At 36.1% G+C, this 17,193-nt stretch overlaps 1 protein-coding gene across 1 annotated transcript; it reads right to left on the bottom strand.

Moving 5' to 3' along the window:
• Positions 1–15,599: 15,599 nt before the first annotated feature.
• On the bottom strand, positions 15,600–16,088 carry LOC147503910 (uncharacterized). Its single transcript, XM_086605006.1, has one exon. The coding sequence runs from the start codon at positions 16,086–16,088 to the stop codon at positions 15,600–15,602; it is 489 nt and encodes a 162-aa protein (XP_086461132.1).
• Positions 16,089–17,193: the final 1,105 nt, after the last annotated feature.

Here is a 17,193-nt window from a genome sequence, read left to right as displayed (position 1 = left end):
GTTCAAAGACAACGGTATCTATAAAGCTATATCGATGTCGAAGATATGGCAGCAATTGACACTCCTTTTATTTAGAGTGGTATCGAAAATCTAATTTTCTTTTAAAGATCTTATTAAGTATCAATCGATACTTCTTTTAATGGGAGTGGTATCGAGAAAATATAATTTTCTTTTCAAAACCTTAAAAGTATCAGTCGATACTACTTTTATTTAGAGTGGTATCGAAAATCTAATTTTCTTTTCAATATCTTAAAAAGTATCAATTGATACTGCTTTATATCAATCGATATTGCTTTTAATGGGAGTGGTATCGAAAATATAATTTTCTTTTGAAAACCTTAATAAGTACCAATTGATACTGCTTTATTTTGGAGTGGTATCGAAAATCTAATTTTCTTTTCAAGATCTTATTAAGTATCATTTGATACTGCTTTTAATGGAAGTGGTATCGAAAATATAATTTTCTTTTCAAAACCTTAATAAGTATCAATTGATACTACTTTATTTTGGAGTGGTATCGAAAATCAAATTTTCTTTGCAAGATCTTATTAAGTATCAATCGATACTACTTTTAATGAGAGTGGTATCAAAAATATAATTTTCTTTTCAAAACCTTAATTTTCTTTTTGCTTGGTAAGTAGAAATTATATTAAAAAAGGAACAATTACAAAATTGTGTGGGTTGGACATATAGTCTAACCATGATCGAGCTAGGTACATTGAAACGAATTTTACATGATTTTGTACCTCACTTCACAACTAATATCTAAAGAAAATGTGGAAAAGAGCTTCCCAATGTAGTAAAGACGGTGGTTTGCCCTCATAAATTTGGGATTAATTCAACTGGAGGGTTACTCCAGTTTTGGCTATGACGTCTACTGAAAAGTTGCCCTCTCTGAAAATTGATAAGAGCTCAAAAATGTAGTTTGAACCCTTTAACAATAATACTTTTAGACCAATTATGAGAGTAATAAATAAGAGTTAATGCTAATTACGTGCTTTTATGTATTTCAGGCATTGAAGTCAATTATGTGCAGAAATGTGCCACTTTGGCGATATAAAGGGGTAAGGGTTGGTTGCTAAGAAGTTCAATGATTAAAGGCCAAGATTCTAGGAGAAAAAGTCTTTGTAAAGCCCAGTCAGAAGCTGAAAAGTCAGAGTTAACGCGGGCAGAAACAACACACAAAAGTCAGCAGAACTTCCGAAGACCGTATCTTTGGACTCAGGCCTCGGTATTGGGCGTACCTTATGTCAAAACGACCGGCTCGGAAAGAGATTTCTAATGGTCCAAACCTTGACCCAATAAGAGGAGCAAAGTAGACAAAAAGCCTATTGAAGCCAAAGCTAGCTGAAAAGGGCCTTGTGGACTAAAGAAATTGGGCTTTGGGCTCGATTTTCCGGCCCAAAACATAGACCCTCAGCCCATGCACGAAAATGTGGATCTGGTCTCCTCCATTTTCACACATAAGACTTAGCTCTTAAGTATCAATTAGCTTAGGTTAGAAAATCCATTAGAGTAGCCATTAGAGAATAGCTTCTAGATCTAGTTTTTGAGTTTTTGGAATTAGTTAATTAATTAGTTTCCATTCCATTAATTAGTTTCATTCCTTGTTTCAGATTAGTTATTTGAATCATTGAGTATCATTCATTAGATAAAAAAAATAGTTAGTTCTTGTTAAATTCGATCTTTGTTATTTAATGATTGTTTAGATTAATATTCTTGTTATTGAATGATTTCTTAGTTGTTAATTTAGATTTCAATTATTGTTTAGTTAAAATTAATAAAGCTAGAATCTTTATATTATGTCGTATTTAATTTCATATGGAAATGATATTTTGATGAATCAAGGCTAAACCTCCATTAGAGGAGTTTGATGAAGTCTTGATGAAAACTTGATTGTGTAAGTATATAATTGTTGTAAGAGTCTATTCCACTCTAGAAGGTCGTTAATTCGCCATGAGAATGGGTGGACGTCCTCACATGCTAGTTATGAATTGGTAGAGATGCCATGTATAATTAGGGATTAGAACGACCAATTTTTACCGTAAGAATGTAAGAATTGGATTACAACAATCTATGCTAGTTTCTTAAGTTGGATTCAAGGTGGATTCAATTCCCCCCTAGTTCTTATTTTAGATTCAAACCTTAGTATTCCGTTGCATTTCGTAGTATAATTTGTAATTCTGTTATTGACTTTGGTAGGATTGATAGTCATAGGAAACTTGAATGCTAAAGAACTAGGAGTGGAATGAATCTTCTATTCCAACTCTACTTCAATAGTATCGAGAGTAGAAATCTTTGATAATCACGAGTATAGTTCAGTTTTAATTTTACTTGCGTTTAGAGTTTCATCATTTTATTCATTAGTAAAACTATCAATTTTACATTTATCAAATAGCGCCGCTGCCATCTTAGTTCCCTTTAGTATTGTTTTCTTTAAAATTGTTAGTTTTCCAAAGTCCCATAACCCACCCACCCTTGTTTGATTCTCACTGTGGTTGTCCATTTCAGCATCGAAAATTTTTCTCGAAGAATTACACGGAGCGTGACCCGCGCCTTGGGCAAGCTAAATTGGAGAGCTACCCGCACCCAAGCGCCTAGAACTCCACGTTTTGGCTGAGCGCGACCCGCGCCTTGCCAAGGCAAAACACGAAGCCCAGCGGAAGCGCTGGACCTTGAGGTTTTCCTCGAAACGACCAGCCCTACCAAGGTTAAATTGGAGCACCACCCACACCCAAATGCCAGGAACTCCAGCTTGACCTGAGCGCGACCTGTGCCCTACCTATGCCTATTCTGAGCACGACCTGCGCCCTCTACTAAAACTGCCCGATTTCCATAGGTTTGTTTCAAACTTCCATTTCTTCAAGGTTTTCAGTGTTCTAACTTGTTATAAACATTGAGATCGCGTATACAAGACGCTATTCAAACACATAGCAAGGAGGCATTCAGGTACTCCTTCTTCCACTCCTCGCCTCTTCTGTCAGAGGAGTTTAATTCTAGTATAATCAGGCTTCTTTTTAGTAAACGTCAACGCACATGCCTATCTAGAAATTTATAGTTAGAGTTTTGTTTGCATATTAATTGTCTTAGAATATATTTTTTAAAACCAATATGGCATATCAATATGTAGATGAACAATCATGTGATTATTATGTAAACCCTTCACCATGTTCATGCTGTGATAGTCCTTACCATTGGGCTTCTCATTGCCCATCATACCAAGAGTTTGGACCTACTATAGAATATAATAATAATTATTAGCCTCAATTTTCAAATTTTCATAGTAACCAATACAATCAAGAGTTTCTAGTCATCCAAACTATACATGGAGTCAACTTAACCCAGCACAGTATGAAATCAACCAGAGTTACTCAAACGCCAATAACTATGACTATCAAACACTGTACCAACCAGAACCACACCACCAAGTTTCCCCTTCGCTAAAAACATTTGATAAAATAATGGCCCAAAACAAAATAATACTTCAGAACCTAGAACGGACAAGATTGATGCTAACCTCATCTACGCCAGTCCTTTCAACCATGCCAGAAATCACCCACCCATCTAGCTCGCCACCCTTCCCAGACCAAATTTCCCAACAAATAGCCAACAATGGAAAAACGTTTAGAGAACAAAATGCAAAAACCCAAACTATGCTTCAGAATCTAGCCAAAATGATTTTCATGATCCCTTCACCTAACACAGAACTTTCAACCTTGCTAGAGATCGACACACAAGATGAACCATTACCTTCCCATGACCCTCCCATTAACCATTATATTAACTCCACACACAACCTGGATGAGGAAATTCTTGAAGACGACTCTGTAGGACTTGTTTCGGATGACCATGATGCCATTGAGGAAACTTATATTGTTTTAGAGGACGAGAGTGAGGAAATAGAAATCAACAATTTTAATATAAGGCATGAACAAGGTAATGTGCAGAAATTAAAGGAAGTAACATCTTTAGAGCAATGTGAATCTAAATTTAGTTTGGCAGCTAAGGAAATAACAATGGAAAACATAGATGAAATTCTTATAGATAAAGCCACAAACCACAATTTGATGGATACAACTAAGCTAGATGAAGACTTCAATGATTTCTTAAGAGAGTGTGAGGATCCACCAACTGATGAACCACCAACCACCCACCATCCACCTGAGTTACCACCTCCTAAAATCCAACCATCTATCACAACTAAACCATCAATTCACCTACCATTTCAGAGGAACCTAGAATTTGCACTTGAGCCTATTGCCTCAGAGACACTCTATAATTTTTTCAACCCTCACGGTGAAGAGTGTTTGCCTAGCACACAATCCCATGAGTACACCATTCATGTAGTTGAGAGCCAAGCTTTGACCGAGTATAGTGAAAAATTTACTTTGTCTTATTTTTCCTCATTTGAGCCTCATGAAAGACATCAGGATCCATACTTCATTACTTTCTCACCTAAAGTATCGCTAATTCATCTTTTGGGTCATTCTAACTTTTTAACACAGCTACAACATGATGGTTTGCATATGTTCTTCGATGGGTTGCATAAGTTTTTTTCATTCTTCTACATGATTGCTTCCAATTATACAACTTCATTATGCCTGGAGGTGCATTTAGTATCATATTTTTATGGCTATACCCCCAACTCTTTCAACTATTAGTTTATAGTTGACCACGTATCATCTATTTTGTGCCACCCCAGTTTCTTGCTTGTTTAGGGGTGTGCATAGTCTAGGAGAATCTGACTTAAAACGATCCCATATTAAGTCTAGGAGAATCTGACTTTAAAAGACCCACGTTTAAAACAAATTTTCTAAACTCTGTTCTATAAAATTTTTTTGGGGGTGGGGTGTTTGGTTTTTCCATTCTTGATCACTCAACTTCCTATTCTTATCCCTTTCTCATCTCGTAGCTAGATTTCTTGTTGTTTGTTGTTTTGATGTTGTTTTTATTTTTTTTAGTAGATTGGATGTTAAGTTGTTAAATTTAGTAGTTAAATTTGAATTTGGTAGTTAAATGTTGTTTGAATTTTAATTTTAATATAATGTGGTTATTTTCAAATTGTGCGTTGTTTTATTGTTAATACCACCTTCCCGAATTGTTTAGGGGTGGTATTATTTATTCTAGCATGATTTTTAGATGATCCTCATTTTTCGAAGTTGTTTTGGAGTGATTGTTGAGAATATTTCCAATATTGGCATGCCTATGATCAGATGTGGTGGTAGGATGGAATCTATAAGAGTTAGAAGTTACTATTCAAAATTCAGTCTAAGAGATATTAGGCTTGTAGTAGAATCAAGACTATGGATTGTTTCCGTTTCCGGTTTTAGAAATTTTTGTTTCTAGCAATTGCCTTAAAACTTTTTGGAAACTTCCCGATTCGTTTTGGAAACTCAAACCTATATAAACTTCATTCATTCTCCACACAAAACTCACATCTCTCACATTCATCTCTCACCTTTCCCTCCCAAGTTTTCCTTATTTTCCTTCTTACTTCTGCATTTCAGCACCTTGGAGCGCACCTGCGCCCCAGTGGAGCGCCACCTGCGCCCTAGACACTGCCAATCAAAATTTCTTCGGAGCGCGACTCGTGCCCTACCAAGCCCAAAGCTGAGTGCGACCTGCGCCCAAAACACTGGAATTCTAGTTTTCATCCTGAGCGCGACCCACGCCCATCCCAGGCAAAAAGTGAGCGCGCCCTGCGCCCAAGTGCTTAGAACTCGAAAATCACCAAGGCGCACCCCACGCCCTACCCAGGCATAGGTTGAGCGCACCCCGCGCCCAGAACCCCGTGGGCAAAAAAAATTCCAATTTTTTGTGGGTTGTTCCAGGATCGTTGCAGCTGTTCTAGAGAGTAGTTTTGTGATGACTTCTCCTATAGTAATACCGGAGCAGTCTTTCGAACACTTGTTGGGGAGCGAGACTTATGGACATTGGTTCCGCGAAAGGATCATGCAGTTTGGATGGAGGCATCTTCTGGTAAGTGAAGACGACCCGTATTCACCTAAGCTTACTGAATTTTTTTACAATAATGTTAAGTTTTATTGTAACCAGGATGGAGAACAAGAATTCTCCATCACGGTTGATGACACACCACTAGAATTCAATAAGTATGTGGTAGCATTAGTTTCGGGAATACCAATACCTAATCCTATTCACACGTGGGGATATATGATTGATAATGCATACCTCTATGACTATACATATTTCCATGAGTATTATGGGGGAGGGGTATTTCGTATAATGGACCAAGGGCGTTGCAACATAGCCCTTGGTAGCCTGTCCCTAAATGTAGACACCACTATGTTATTCATCTTGATGAACATTTTAGGGGTTTGACAGTTTACTTCTGCAAATGGTACCGCTGGTGACGTTTTCCTTGCTTTAGCTGAGGGACGTCGCCGATATGGCATTCCCCGAGTATTAGTGGCTAGTCTTAAGAGAGCCCAAAGCATGCGACATAAGTATCTTCTTATGCCTATTTTGGTTTGCCGCATCATACTCAGTTGTCTACCTGAATTGTGTACCCACTTCACGGATTGGAAAAGGCACTACAACAGAATAGGTTCCTTGTAGCACCATACACCGTTGCAAAAACTGCCTTAGAGCGTTGCAAAAGTTCATTTTCTATGCACCAGATGGCGTCACAAAGACCCTGCTAAAAAGTGGGTCACAAATGCTCAAATGCAACGCCAAAAGTGGTGTCGCAAAAGATCCTAGTTTGTTGCCATGCCATTTGGCGGTGCTAATACACTATTGCCATTGCTACTTCTCTTTTGGAAAATAAATCAATTATAAAATTATTTCAAATTATTTGCAACGCATGGGGTTGCAATAGAGAGCTTGTACCGACGATAATGGCGTTGCAATAGTTACCACTTTAGCTGCACTGTTGAGCATCGCAAAAGACAAACATTTTGCTACATTGTTGGTGTTGCAAAAAGTATGAATATTTAGCTGCACATAAGGCATCGCAAAAAGTGTCATAACATTTAGCAGCGTTATAGGCGCTGACGCGTAGCAAAAGGTGTCTCTATTGTACGTAATCAAAGCTTTTAGCCACACCAAAATTGTTGCTAACCATATAAAATCCTAATGAAAACACCTGCTTCATTGGTGATGCATTTAATATGGTAAATTGTGTAATTCATGTAATTGTACAATCCAAACCATTACAATTTATACATAAAACAATATCCCCGTAACAATTCACCAGAAATCGTAACAAAATGTATTTAATTAACTAAAATCATTCATTACAAAAGATCTTAAAAAATCCACTTAATTATTTTTTGCGAAAATATCATCTCACATACTCTTAACAATAATCAACTAAATTTAGACAAATTGCTCTATAATATGATGATTTGAGTAGCGTCCGCCCGAAGTTTCTTCATCAATCAACTACTTTCAACTTTCAACCAAATCTGGTATAATGAATGAAAAAAGTCACATAAGTATATTTAATTGAAACATTATTAATAAACCTAATGCACACTCAAGTAATTAGCAATACATGTGAAACTCTTTTTACCAACTCAAATCTATAATAGACAAGTTATATCTAAAGTGGATCACCCAATTCCTACTTGTAGATTACAAGTATCATTTACTATTAATCTCGTCATTATGCCTCGTCAAATTCAACTGTTACAAGCAGGGGAAGTTAATAAAATCACAGAGAGAGATACAAACAATCCACTTGATATTGATTATCAATACAGAAATATCGAAATACAATAGAAGTGAAGTTCTAGTTAGAGCTAGCTATACTTTGATTTTGATTGGTTGTGTGACAACAAGGAGAGGAAGGGTAATGTTCGTTATAGTTCAAGGAGTTAATATTTCAAGGGAATAACCTTATGGAAGGATAAGTAACACTTTGAACCTTAGTCTTAAGTTGCAGAGGGAGTGCCAAAACTCTAGCTTTTTCTCATAATCAAACTTGAGAGTTAATATTCATTTTAGTTTCCTGATAAACTACTAAAAATATCCTTCCAATAGCTTGTATTACTAACAACAATGTCCCTATTAAGCGTAGTTCATCCACGAAAATCCCAAGGGTAACCAAAAAGAATCTAAGACTACTTATCAATAGCTTACTACTTACTATATAATATTTTTATTCATTCCATGGTACCCTCATCATTCCACCAAAACCTAAACAATTTGAATACTAGCCTCAAAAGTGCATCATATCCAATTCAAAGAGCATCATTAATAGAGCAATAAAAAAATAATCAGATATCCATATTTTTAACTTGTTAAAGTTCTCAAGCTACGTACCATTGAGAACAGACTCTCAACTCTAGCATCCAAGCCTTCATTCTAGCTTGACGGGCCTCCATCTCCTCCATTGTAGTTCTTAGCTCTTCATACGTTTTTCAGCTTTGTTAGCCCTTCCTCCTATGCACTTCCTCCTCTGAATGAATAGATTTCATCATTATAGCTGATGGTACAGTTCAAATTTGACATACCTCCATTATATGTGGTAATAGACTCTACTCTGCATATCTTGTTCTTATCAGACAATCTCTCTATTCCAGCTCCTCTCTAACCTATTATGGAATACAATTACATAACAGGGTCATAGTTATTTGAGTTCTAACTCACTAATGCTGCAATTTCAAAGTATAAACATTCACCTATAGGCACAGGGATACAATGAAGTCTGCATGAAAATGTATATGAATGTGGTTCAATACCAACTCTTTGCTAACAACTAACATTAACTAGAACTAACAATGATCACCGACTCTCATTTTATCTGGAAGCATAGAAACATACCTTACGGGAATTGTAAGGAGATTTTTCACACCGTTCTGTCCCAGCTCAACAAGAACCTCATCAATATAAGGCTTCAACCATTGTACACGACCAACTCGACTCTGAAAAACATAAGCCCTTGGTATATAAGTTACTAGATTATACAATTGAAATAGAAATTAATAAAGGTCCCACAGTATATTGCTCATACACCATAACAAGTTAATTTCCTAGTTAGCTTAGAATAGTAGATTATAACATTTAGATCTTAGTAAAAGCACTAGGATCCTGTATTTTACAACAAATCTATAATTCAGAAAAGTTACTTCTCGATAATTGATAAAATAATTACTACTAAGAGGATAGTTTTTCCATTCACAAATTTGAAGAAGCTTGCATTGTATGTTATTTACATAAGTTACTAAAGTCTGCAAAGAGACATAATGTTTTTTTTTAGAAGTATGATGCTATGAGTGAAATTTTCTTAAGCTATTCTGCTCAATCTAAGAAAGAGCAAAAAAAAAGGGCCCTTGCATGATAGTAAAAACAATGTCTAAGAAAAAGCATAATTTGTACGCTTTCCAACAAACAAAATGATTTGATTCAATTAAAGGAAGTAAAAAATGAATAACCAAATTCATTTTAGTTTGCACTGAGAAGAAATGAAATAAATTCTTTCAAAAGAAATCATCAAAAGTAGAGTTAAAACTTCGATGTCCCAGTAACCTGGTAAGCAAGCTAAGAGTATGGACATATGGTTATTGGCAGTTCCTCTAGCTTTCAGTTCCTACATGATCAACTTGATGCAGTCCTCCATTTGATCTCTATATGGATATCGAGCATCCTCAACATATGTAACTGGTACTCCATGTGTAATGAAGAATATCATCACCTATAATTTTACTACAAGGATTAGCAGCTCATCCACTAAAGCAGAACACACTAGAACTAACGTGTAATAAATTCCAAAATTAAACTAACCCGCTATTTCGACAAACTAAACAAGGTAAAAAACTAACATATTCTTATAGCAGAAAAGAATATCTACTAGCCTTATTATGTAAATCAATCCACATTGACAAAAACATGAAAATACTGAGTGTCGCATTAAGATTAGGGTCACTATAAGAAAATAATAATGACATTTAATCATCCCAACTAAGTAAAAAAAAATGGTATGTCTAGCCAAATTTTATGTATTTATATAACAACAAATAGCTACTCGACTTGCCAACCATTTAATTGAACCTTTCCTTACTCGTATATAAAAACAGAGAATATATCTCTTCGACACTTAACAGTATATGGCTAGGACTAAAATATGCCACTAAACAATGCATTACAAGGTGGCATTCAACAATGGATTACAAAATTGTATTCAACCTACTTCTATGGCCAGTAAAATCTATACACATGATAAAAAGTTTGACAACCAACCAAAACCAGAGAAAGATAACGGCAACTCGGTCTTCATACACAAGTCATCTCACTAAGCACGCACATTACATAAATCAATAAGCACCTACTTCAATTTAATCACCCATAAATGGAAACCAATACCAAGTCAAATCACTTCAGTTACAAGAAAGGGCAACATAAGGTCCAAAATTACACCCCAAACAAGACTCATGAAAGTGAAAAGAAACAAAGGTATATCACTTCCCCTCTCTGAATACTAAAGTCACAAAGATGCCTAGGCACGCCAGTGCAACCAGAGTGCAACCCTAGCACCTCACCTTGATTTCTACGCCTTAGGTAACATCACAGAGAACTCGCACAACCAAACCTGCTATTACTTTGAGATAAACTTCCCAACTAGAACATGTGCGTCATCACAGTTATTTAAAAAGAAATCAATGCCTTAAACTACAACACAGAAAGGGGACATAACTAGGCAGGGTGACTTTCAGTAACTCTAGCATATTAAACCAAGTGAAATACATCTATGGTTCACCCCAAGCTACTCAATGCATTCGCATATCACATACTAAAATGTAAACCTCTAAACACTTATAATAATGAAATCATTACTAAGAAGTTCATTAAAACCTTAAGCACTGTGGGGATTGTGTACATAAACAATGGCGAGAACCTTAATTTCTATAGATAAACACAAAAAAAGGTAAATAAATTATGACTAGAGGGTAAGAGAGAATGGAGCATGAAATAGAATAAATCATTAAAAAAGATTCGAGCTTTGATAACGAAAACTTCAAACTTCAATTCGTTTAAAGATTGGAACTTTAATTCCAAAATTCAAAATCGAAAATTGGAACTTGAAGTATATAAGAGAGGAGATTTTCTCAATTTATAGGACATACCATTCTATAATCAATAACCAAAGAAGCTTTGATGTCGCCGATTCACCAAATTTAAGCTAAAACAAGACCAATGGTCTAAGAAAGGATGAAATCAGTAAGAAAAAAAAATATAATGAAAAAAGGGGCTTGCAACAATTTGAAGATGAAGATATTAACTTAAAAATTGAGCCTTACAAATTTTGTAGTACGGATCGATCTCGTCAGTCGATGAACAATGATTTTCTTTTTTGAGTAGTGGTAGTGTATGTTTTAGGGTTTCTTTTTGGGTTCCCAAATTTTTAGCGGCAGGGTGTTTTAGTGGATCACGAAAACTATTTCCAGCGAAAACAATCCCGCCCAATATTATGCCCTTACGTGACACCATTGGGCGTTGCAATTACTATGGTAAAAAAAAAAATGGGACAAAAAAAGAAATTGCAATACAAAATATATTAAAGACGCCATGGGTGTTGCAAAAGCCAAAATACTTTTTTGCAACCACTGTGGCGTAGCTAGTGCTAAAAAATTTCAGTAAAAATTAAATTCCACGAAAACAAAATTTTCAAAAGGAAGCTTTTGCAACGCTAGTTAGCATGACCACAGTTAAATCCCAATAAAGTGGTATTAATAAGACGGAAATGTTTTGGCAGCGCCATTAGGCGTTGCAAATGGTATGTTTTACTAACGAAAATTTGGCATTGCAAAAGAGTGCGCTGCAACAGATACCTTCTGTTGTAGTGAGGGTTGAAGTCATGAGACCCACCAATTGGGTGGTTCGCTCATTTCGAGTAATGACTTGGTCGGGATGGCAGGTGCACCCTCATTTGGTTGCTCCTTACACCCGATCAGACATAGTAACACTAGACAGGTTAGCACAAGTTGATGACACACGGTGGCAGGCTTGGCAAGTTATCATGGCAAGGCAGGATGCGAAGGAACCTCCTCTCGTTGGAAAGGGAAATGAGGAAAATGCTTAAACAGGAGTTAATATTAGTTTTTATTTCAGTTAGTGTCTGCTTATGTCCCAAGCAAATTATTTCTCATTAACCCCATTACGGGTGGAACTCTTATAGAGTTGCATCAGTTTTTCTTTTCTATATTAGTATGTTTAACCTTGTTTTGCAGATGTTCCAGAATTTCATGCGTTTCAATGATATTTCTCTAACCTATTTATTTAAATACTTTGAGGACAAAACATGCTTCTTGTTTGGGGGGCATAGAAACACGTGTAATTAAGGCATCTGTTAGAATATAGATATGTATAATATGCACTTGTTTTCTAGTTAAAAAAAAATTTAGGGTTAGTTAGACTTACCCATTTTCAGTGATACCCCCCTAATTGCAAGATCCAACGGCTACGAGATGAATATTTTTTTTAGATGAAGAAATCTGACCGTTAGATCACTCAAATGGGGTATCACTAATTTTTGAAAATGGGGTAACACTAATTGTAACTAGTAATGGGGGGGGGGGGGGGTAAGTCTAACTAACCCAAAAATTTAAAATTTTAAAAGTATAAATAAAAAGTATGCTATACACTTAGGAATATTGGTATTGTTTTCTTTCTCTATGCTCTCAATAATCTAGAAGTCTCACGTAGCTTTTGCATTAGAATATGTTTTAGAAATTTAGGCTAATATATAGGTAATAATCCTTGCATCTATCTATAAATATGTTACATGAGTATCTATGATTGCTGGCAGTAAGTTTCTGAAATCTAGGCTAGAGTACTTATTCTACAAATCCTATGAGAATATAGCCTAAAGCCTTATATGAGTGAAACATTTGAGAAATGACACAAGGGAGAAGTAAAATCCAGATAGAAAAATCACACGTCCACTTGCTTGATCACTATACCATATCCTAAGCGAGAATTTCGGCCCTCTTTGGATCGATATAGCTAGAAATTCAAACCTATGAATTATTTTCCGCTAGTCGCCCCTTTGAGCCTTTCTTGAGCCTTCCATAAACTGCAAATCCTTTACCCTGTTACAAAACAAAACAAAATAAAAAATCAACCTACCCAATTCTTTGAATAAGTCTGAGAATAGAGACGAAGAATAGAAAAGGGAAGAACCTTTGAAATCAAGAATTTGTTAGTCGCTTCAGATGAGAAAAGTAAGTTTCCATCCAAATAAAAAAAAATAATAAATAAAGAGTTAGAATTCCAAAAATAGAATCAAGGAGTCAAAAGCCAAGAAAAAAGAAAAAAAATATGGCTAAGGATGGAAACAAAGTGTAGAAGCAAAAGTAAAGAACAAGGGTTTCTCTAGTTACATAATATGAAGCCTCTATTATCTCAGACTTGTCCTTTTTGAATATCCATTTCCTTCTTTCTAAAACCATCTCCTAATTTCCACAACACCTAATAAAGACATCTACCTCAATTAGGAATAGGTTAGTGTGATAGTAAGTGGCAGATGTGTTTGATCGACTCCGGCTTCCTTGTGTGTCATTGAGATTGTAAGTAAAGTGTGCCCACTGCACACTGGAGTAACGAAACTTGAGCGAAAAAATTAGAGTGGTTTTTGTCTTGACATTTATATGAGGACCTACTTAAGGACGCTATTATGAGTTTTCAGAAATAGACCTGCTAGTTCATCTCATAGTATTACTCATTGTATATATGTTTATTTATAGATGATTGATTATTATGCATATATTAGCTTAGGATTCGACTTGATTGTTTCATATTCATTGCTAGTGAGATGTATAGATAATTGAGCCATAGATAAGAAACCAATAGTTTTATTTCTGAGTCGTTGTAGTATAGATGAAGTTTATGAGTACCTTCGCTGGAAAACTCTCACGAGGCTATAACTCTTCCACTATGGAATTCCTAGTGGTTTAAGTCCTTGTTGCATATGGTCAATGCAATCGCACTCGGCGAAACGAGATTAGTTAGAACTCTATTTGTGGTCACTTATGCTAATTTCTCATATTTGCTTGAGGACAAGCAAAATGCTGTTTTGGGGTGGTTTGATAAGAGCCCAAAACTGTAGTTTTAACCCCTTCACAATAATACTTTTAGACCAATTATGAGAGTAATAAATAAGAGTTAATGCTAATTACGTGTTTTTATGTATTTCAGGCATTGAAGTCAATTATGTGCAGAAATGTGCCACTTTGGCGATATAAGGAGCAAGGGTTGGTTGCTAAGAAGTTCTGTGATTAAAGGCCAAGATTCAAGGAGAAAAAGCCTTTGTAAAGCCCGGTCAGAAGTTAAAAAGTCAGAGTCAACGCGGGCAGAAACCGCACACAAAAGTCAGCAGAACTTCCGAAGACTGTATCTTTGGACTCAGAATTGGGTGTACCTTATGTCAAAATGGCCGACTCGAAAAGAGATTTCTAATGGTCTAAACCTTGACCCAATCAGAGGAGTAGAAGTGGATGAAAAACCTGTTGAAGTCAAAGCCAGCTGAAAAGGTCCCTGTGGACTGAAGAAATTGGGCTTTGGGCTCGATTTTTCGGCCCAAAACATAGACCCTCAGCCCATGCACGAAAATATGGATCTGGTCTCCTCCATTTTCACACACAAGGCTTAGCTCTTAAGTATCAATTAGCTTAGGTTAGAAAAGCCATTAGAGTAGCCATTAGAGAATAGCTTCTAGATCTAGTTTTTGAGTTTTTGGAATTAGTTAATTAATTAGTTTCCATTCCATTAATTAGCTTCATTCCTTGTTTCAGATTAGTTATTTGAATCATTGAGTATCATTCATTAGATAAAAAAAATAGTTAGTTCTTGTTAAATTCGATCTTTGTTATTTAATGATTGTTTAGATTAATTTCGATTCTTGTTATTGAATGATTTCTTAGTTGTTAATTTAGATTTCAATTATTGTTTAGTTAAAATTAATAAAGCTAGAATCTTTATATTATGTCGTATTCAATTTCATATGGAAATGATAGTTTGATGAATCAAGGCTAAACCTCCATTAGAGGGGTTTGATGAAGCCTTGATGAAAACTTGATTGTGTAAGTATAGAATCGTTGTAAGAGTCTATTCCACTCTAGAAGGTCGTTGATTCGCCATGAGAATGGGTGGATATCCTCACGTGCTAGTGATGAATTAGTAGAGATGCCATGTATAATTAGGGATTAGAACGACCAATTCTTACCGTAAGAACGTAAGAATTGGATTACAACAATCTATGCTAGTTTCTTAAGTTGGATTCAAGGTGGATTCAATTCCCCCCTAATTTTTATTCTAGATTCAAACCTTAGTATTCCGTAGCATTTCGTAGTATAATTCGTAATTCTCTCATTGACTTTGGTAGGATTGATAGTCGTAGGAAACTTGAATGCTAAAGAACTAGGAGTGGAACGAATCTTCTATTCCAACTCTACTTCAATAGTATCGAGAGTAGAAATCTTTGATAATCACGAGTATAGTTCAGTTTTAGTTTTACTTGCGTTTAGAGTTTCATCGCTTTATTCATTAGTAAAACTATTAATTTTACGTTTATCAAAAATTGAAGTGAACAAAATAGACTGAATTTTGGTACAGCGATTCCTCCATCTCGGCTGCAAGTCTTATGGTAATCTCCCACTAATGTAAGCTTTGATTGCCAGTTCAGAATCAGATTCAATCCATAACCGGAACCATCTCCTACTAATAGCAAGCTCTATATCTTCAATGGTAGCCAGACATTCAGCCCTAAAGTTAGATCTAATCCCAATATTTTTGCATAAACACAGCTTAAAAACACATTCAGAATCTCTGAAAGTAACACCAATACCAGATGGGCCTGGATTTCCAAAAGCAGCACCATCGGTATTTAGCTTCATAACAGGTGGTTCTGGTGGCACCCATGTACATTGTTTCCTCGTGGGCGCATCTCTCGGCCTGTTTATTAAGTTCCATGCTCTCATAGTAGCAATATCTATGTAAGAAGAGTTGTTGCTTGCTTGGGACAGATGAGAGGTTGTGAAGATGTGATACTGGATCGAGTGCTTACATTCGATGAGATTTTGCTTCTTTCCTTCAAAGTTTATCTGGTTTCTGTTTTTCCAAAGAACCATCAGGACACCCAAGAGAGCTGCATTCCACAAGTGTTTAAGTTTGGAACTCCAAAGCTTGGTAAATTTAGACGCATGTGGGAAGGATCGAAGGGTCTAATAGACTTCAAACTTAGTTGCAGTCCACTTCCATATACTTTGAGAGAATTTGCATTCCCACATGATGTGTTTTAAAGTTTTACAATGCTTTCCATATAACCGGCATATAGAAACTAGATAAACACCTTTCTTTTGAATGACTTCATCTGTGGCCGTACACCCCTTAAGGATTTTCTAGGCTGTAGCAGCCACTCTTGGATGTATATGGGAGTTCCACACAAGCTTGTTCCAAGCAATAGTGGTTCCATGCTTTCTAATGGTTTCATGGGCTGATTTGCAAGAGAAGGATCCTTTAAGATCAGGGCACCATACCAAGTAATCGAGAGGTTGTGAGATGTCTCGAAGAACCGTCATGTTTAGACCAGTAGAACAGAAGATAGACGAGAGAGGCATCGGAATGACTTAATCATTATTATTCAACAAATAACTCACCTTGGTAGTGCATCCCTTTAGGTTATGGGAGCTAAGGTTTAAAAACGATTTGATGGATGATGGTTGGAGCCAATTGTCCCTCCACAAATCAATCTTTTCACCATTACCCACCACCCAAGGTATTTTTCTGGTAAAAGGCCTTCAGAGATATAAAGTTCTTGCATAGTTCTGACCTTTCTGAGATGAGAGGAATCACCAAAGAAAATCTTGCATCTCGCTTTATTCATGAATTGGCCAGAGGACTCTTGATATCTTTCAAGAAGAGAATTGAGATGACGGATACCTCTAATATGGCCATTTGTGAAAATTATAATATTGTCAGCAAAAAGCAAGTGGCTAGGAGTAGGACATCCTCTCGGAGATACCACAGGCTTAAGCATTTTCTTTACTGTGAGATCAGTTAATCTTCTACTCAGAACGTCTTCAACAATTGCAAAAAGGAGAGGGGAAAGAGGGTCACCCTGTTTCAAACCTCTCTCCATATGAAAGAAACCAACCGGTCCTCCATTTACCATAATGGAGATTTGTGCCGAGTAAAAAATAGAGTGAAGGCACTGCATCCATCCTTGTGAGAAGC

This window comes from Coptis chinensis, chromosome 4 (assembly GCF_015680905.1).
Source record: "Coptis chinensis isolate HL-2020 chromosome 4, ASM1568090v1, whole genome shotgun sequence".
NCBI lineage: Eukaryota > Viridiplantae > Streptophyta > Magnoliopsida > Ranunculales > Ranunculaceae > Coptis > Coptis chinensis.
This window is presented reverse-complemented; position numbering and strand designations above follow the sequence as displayed.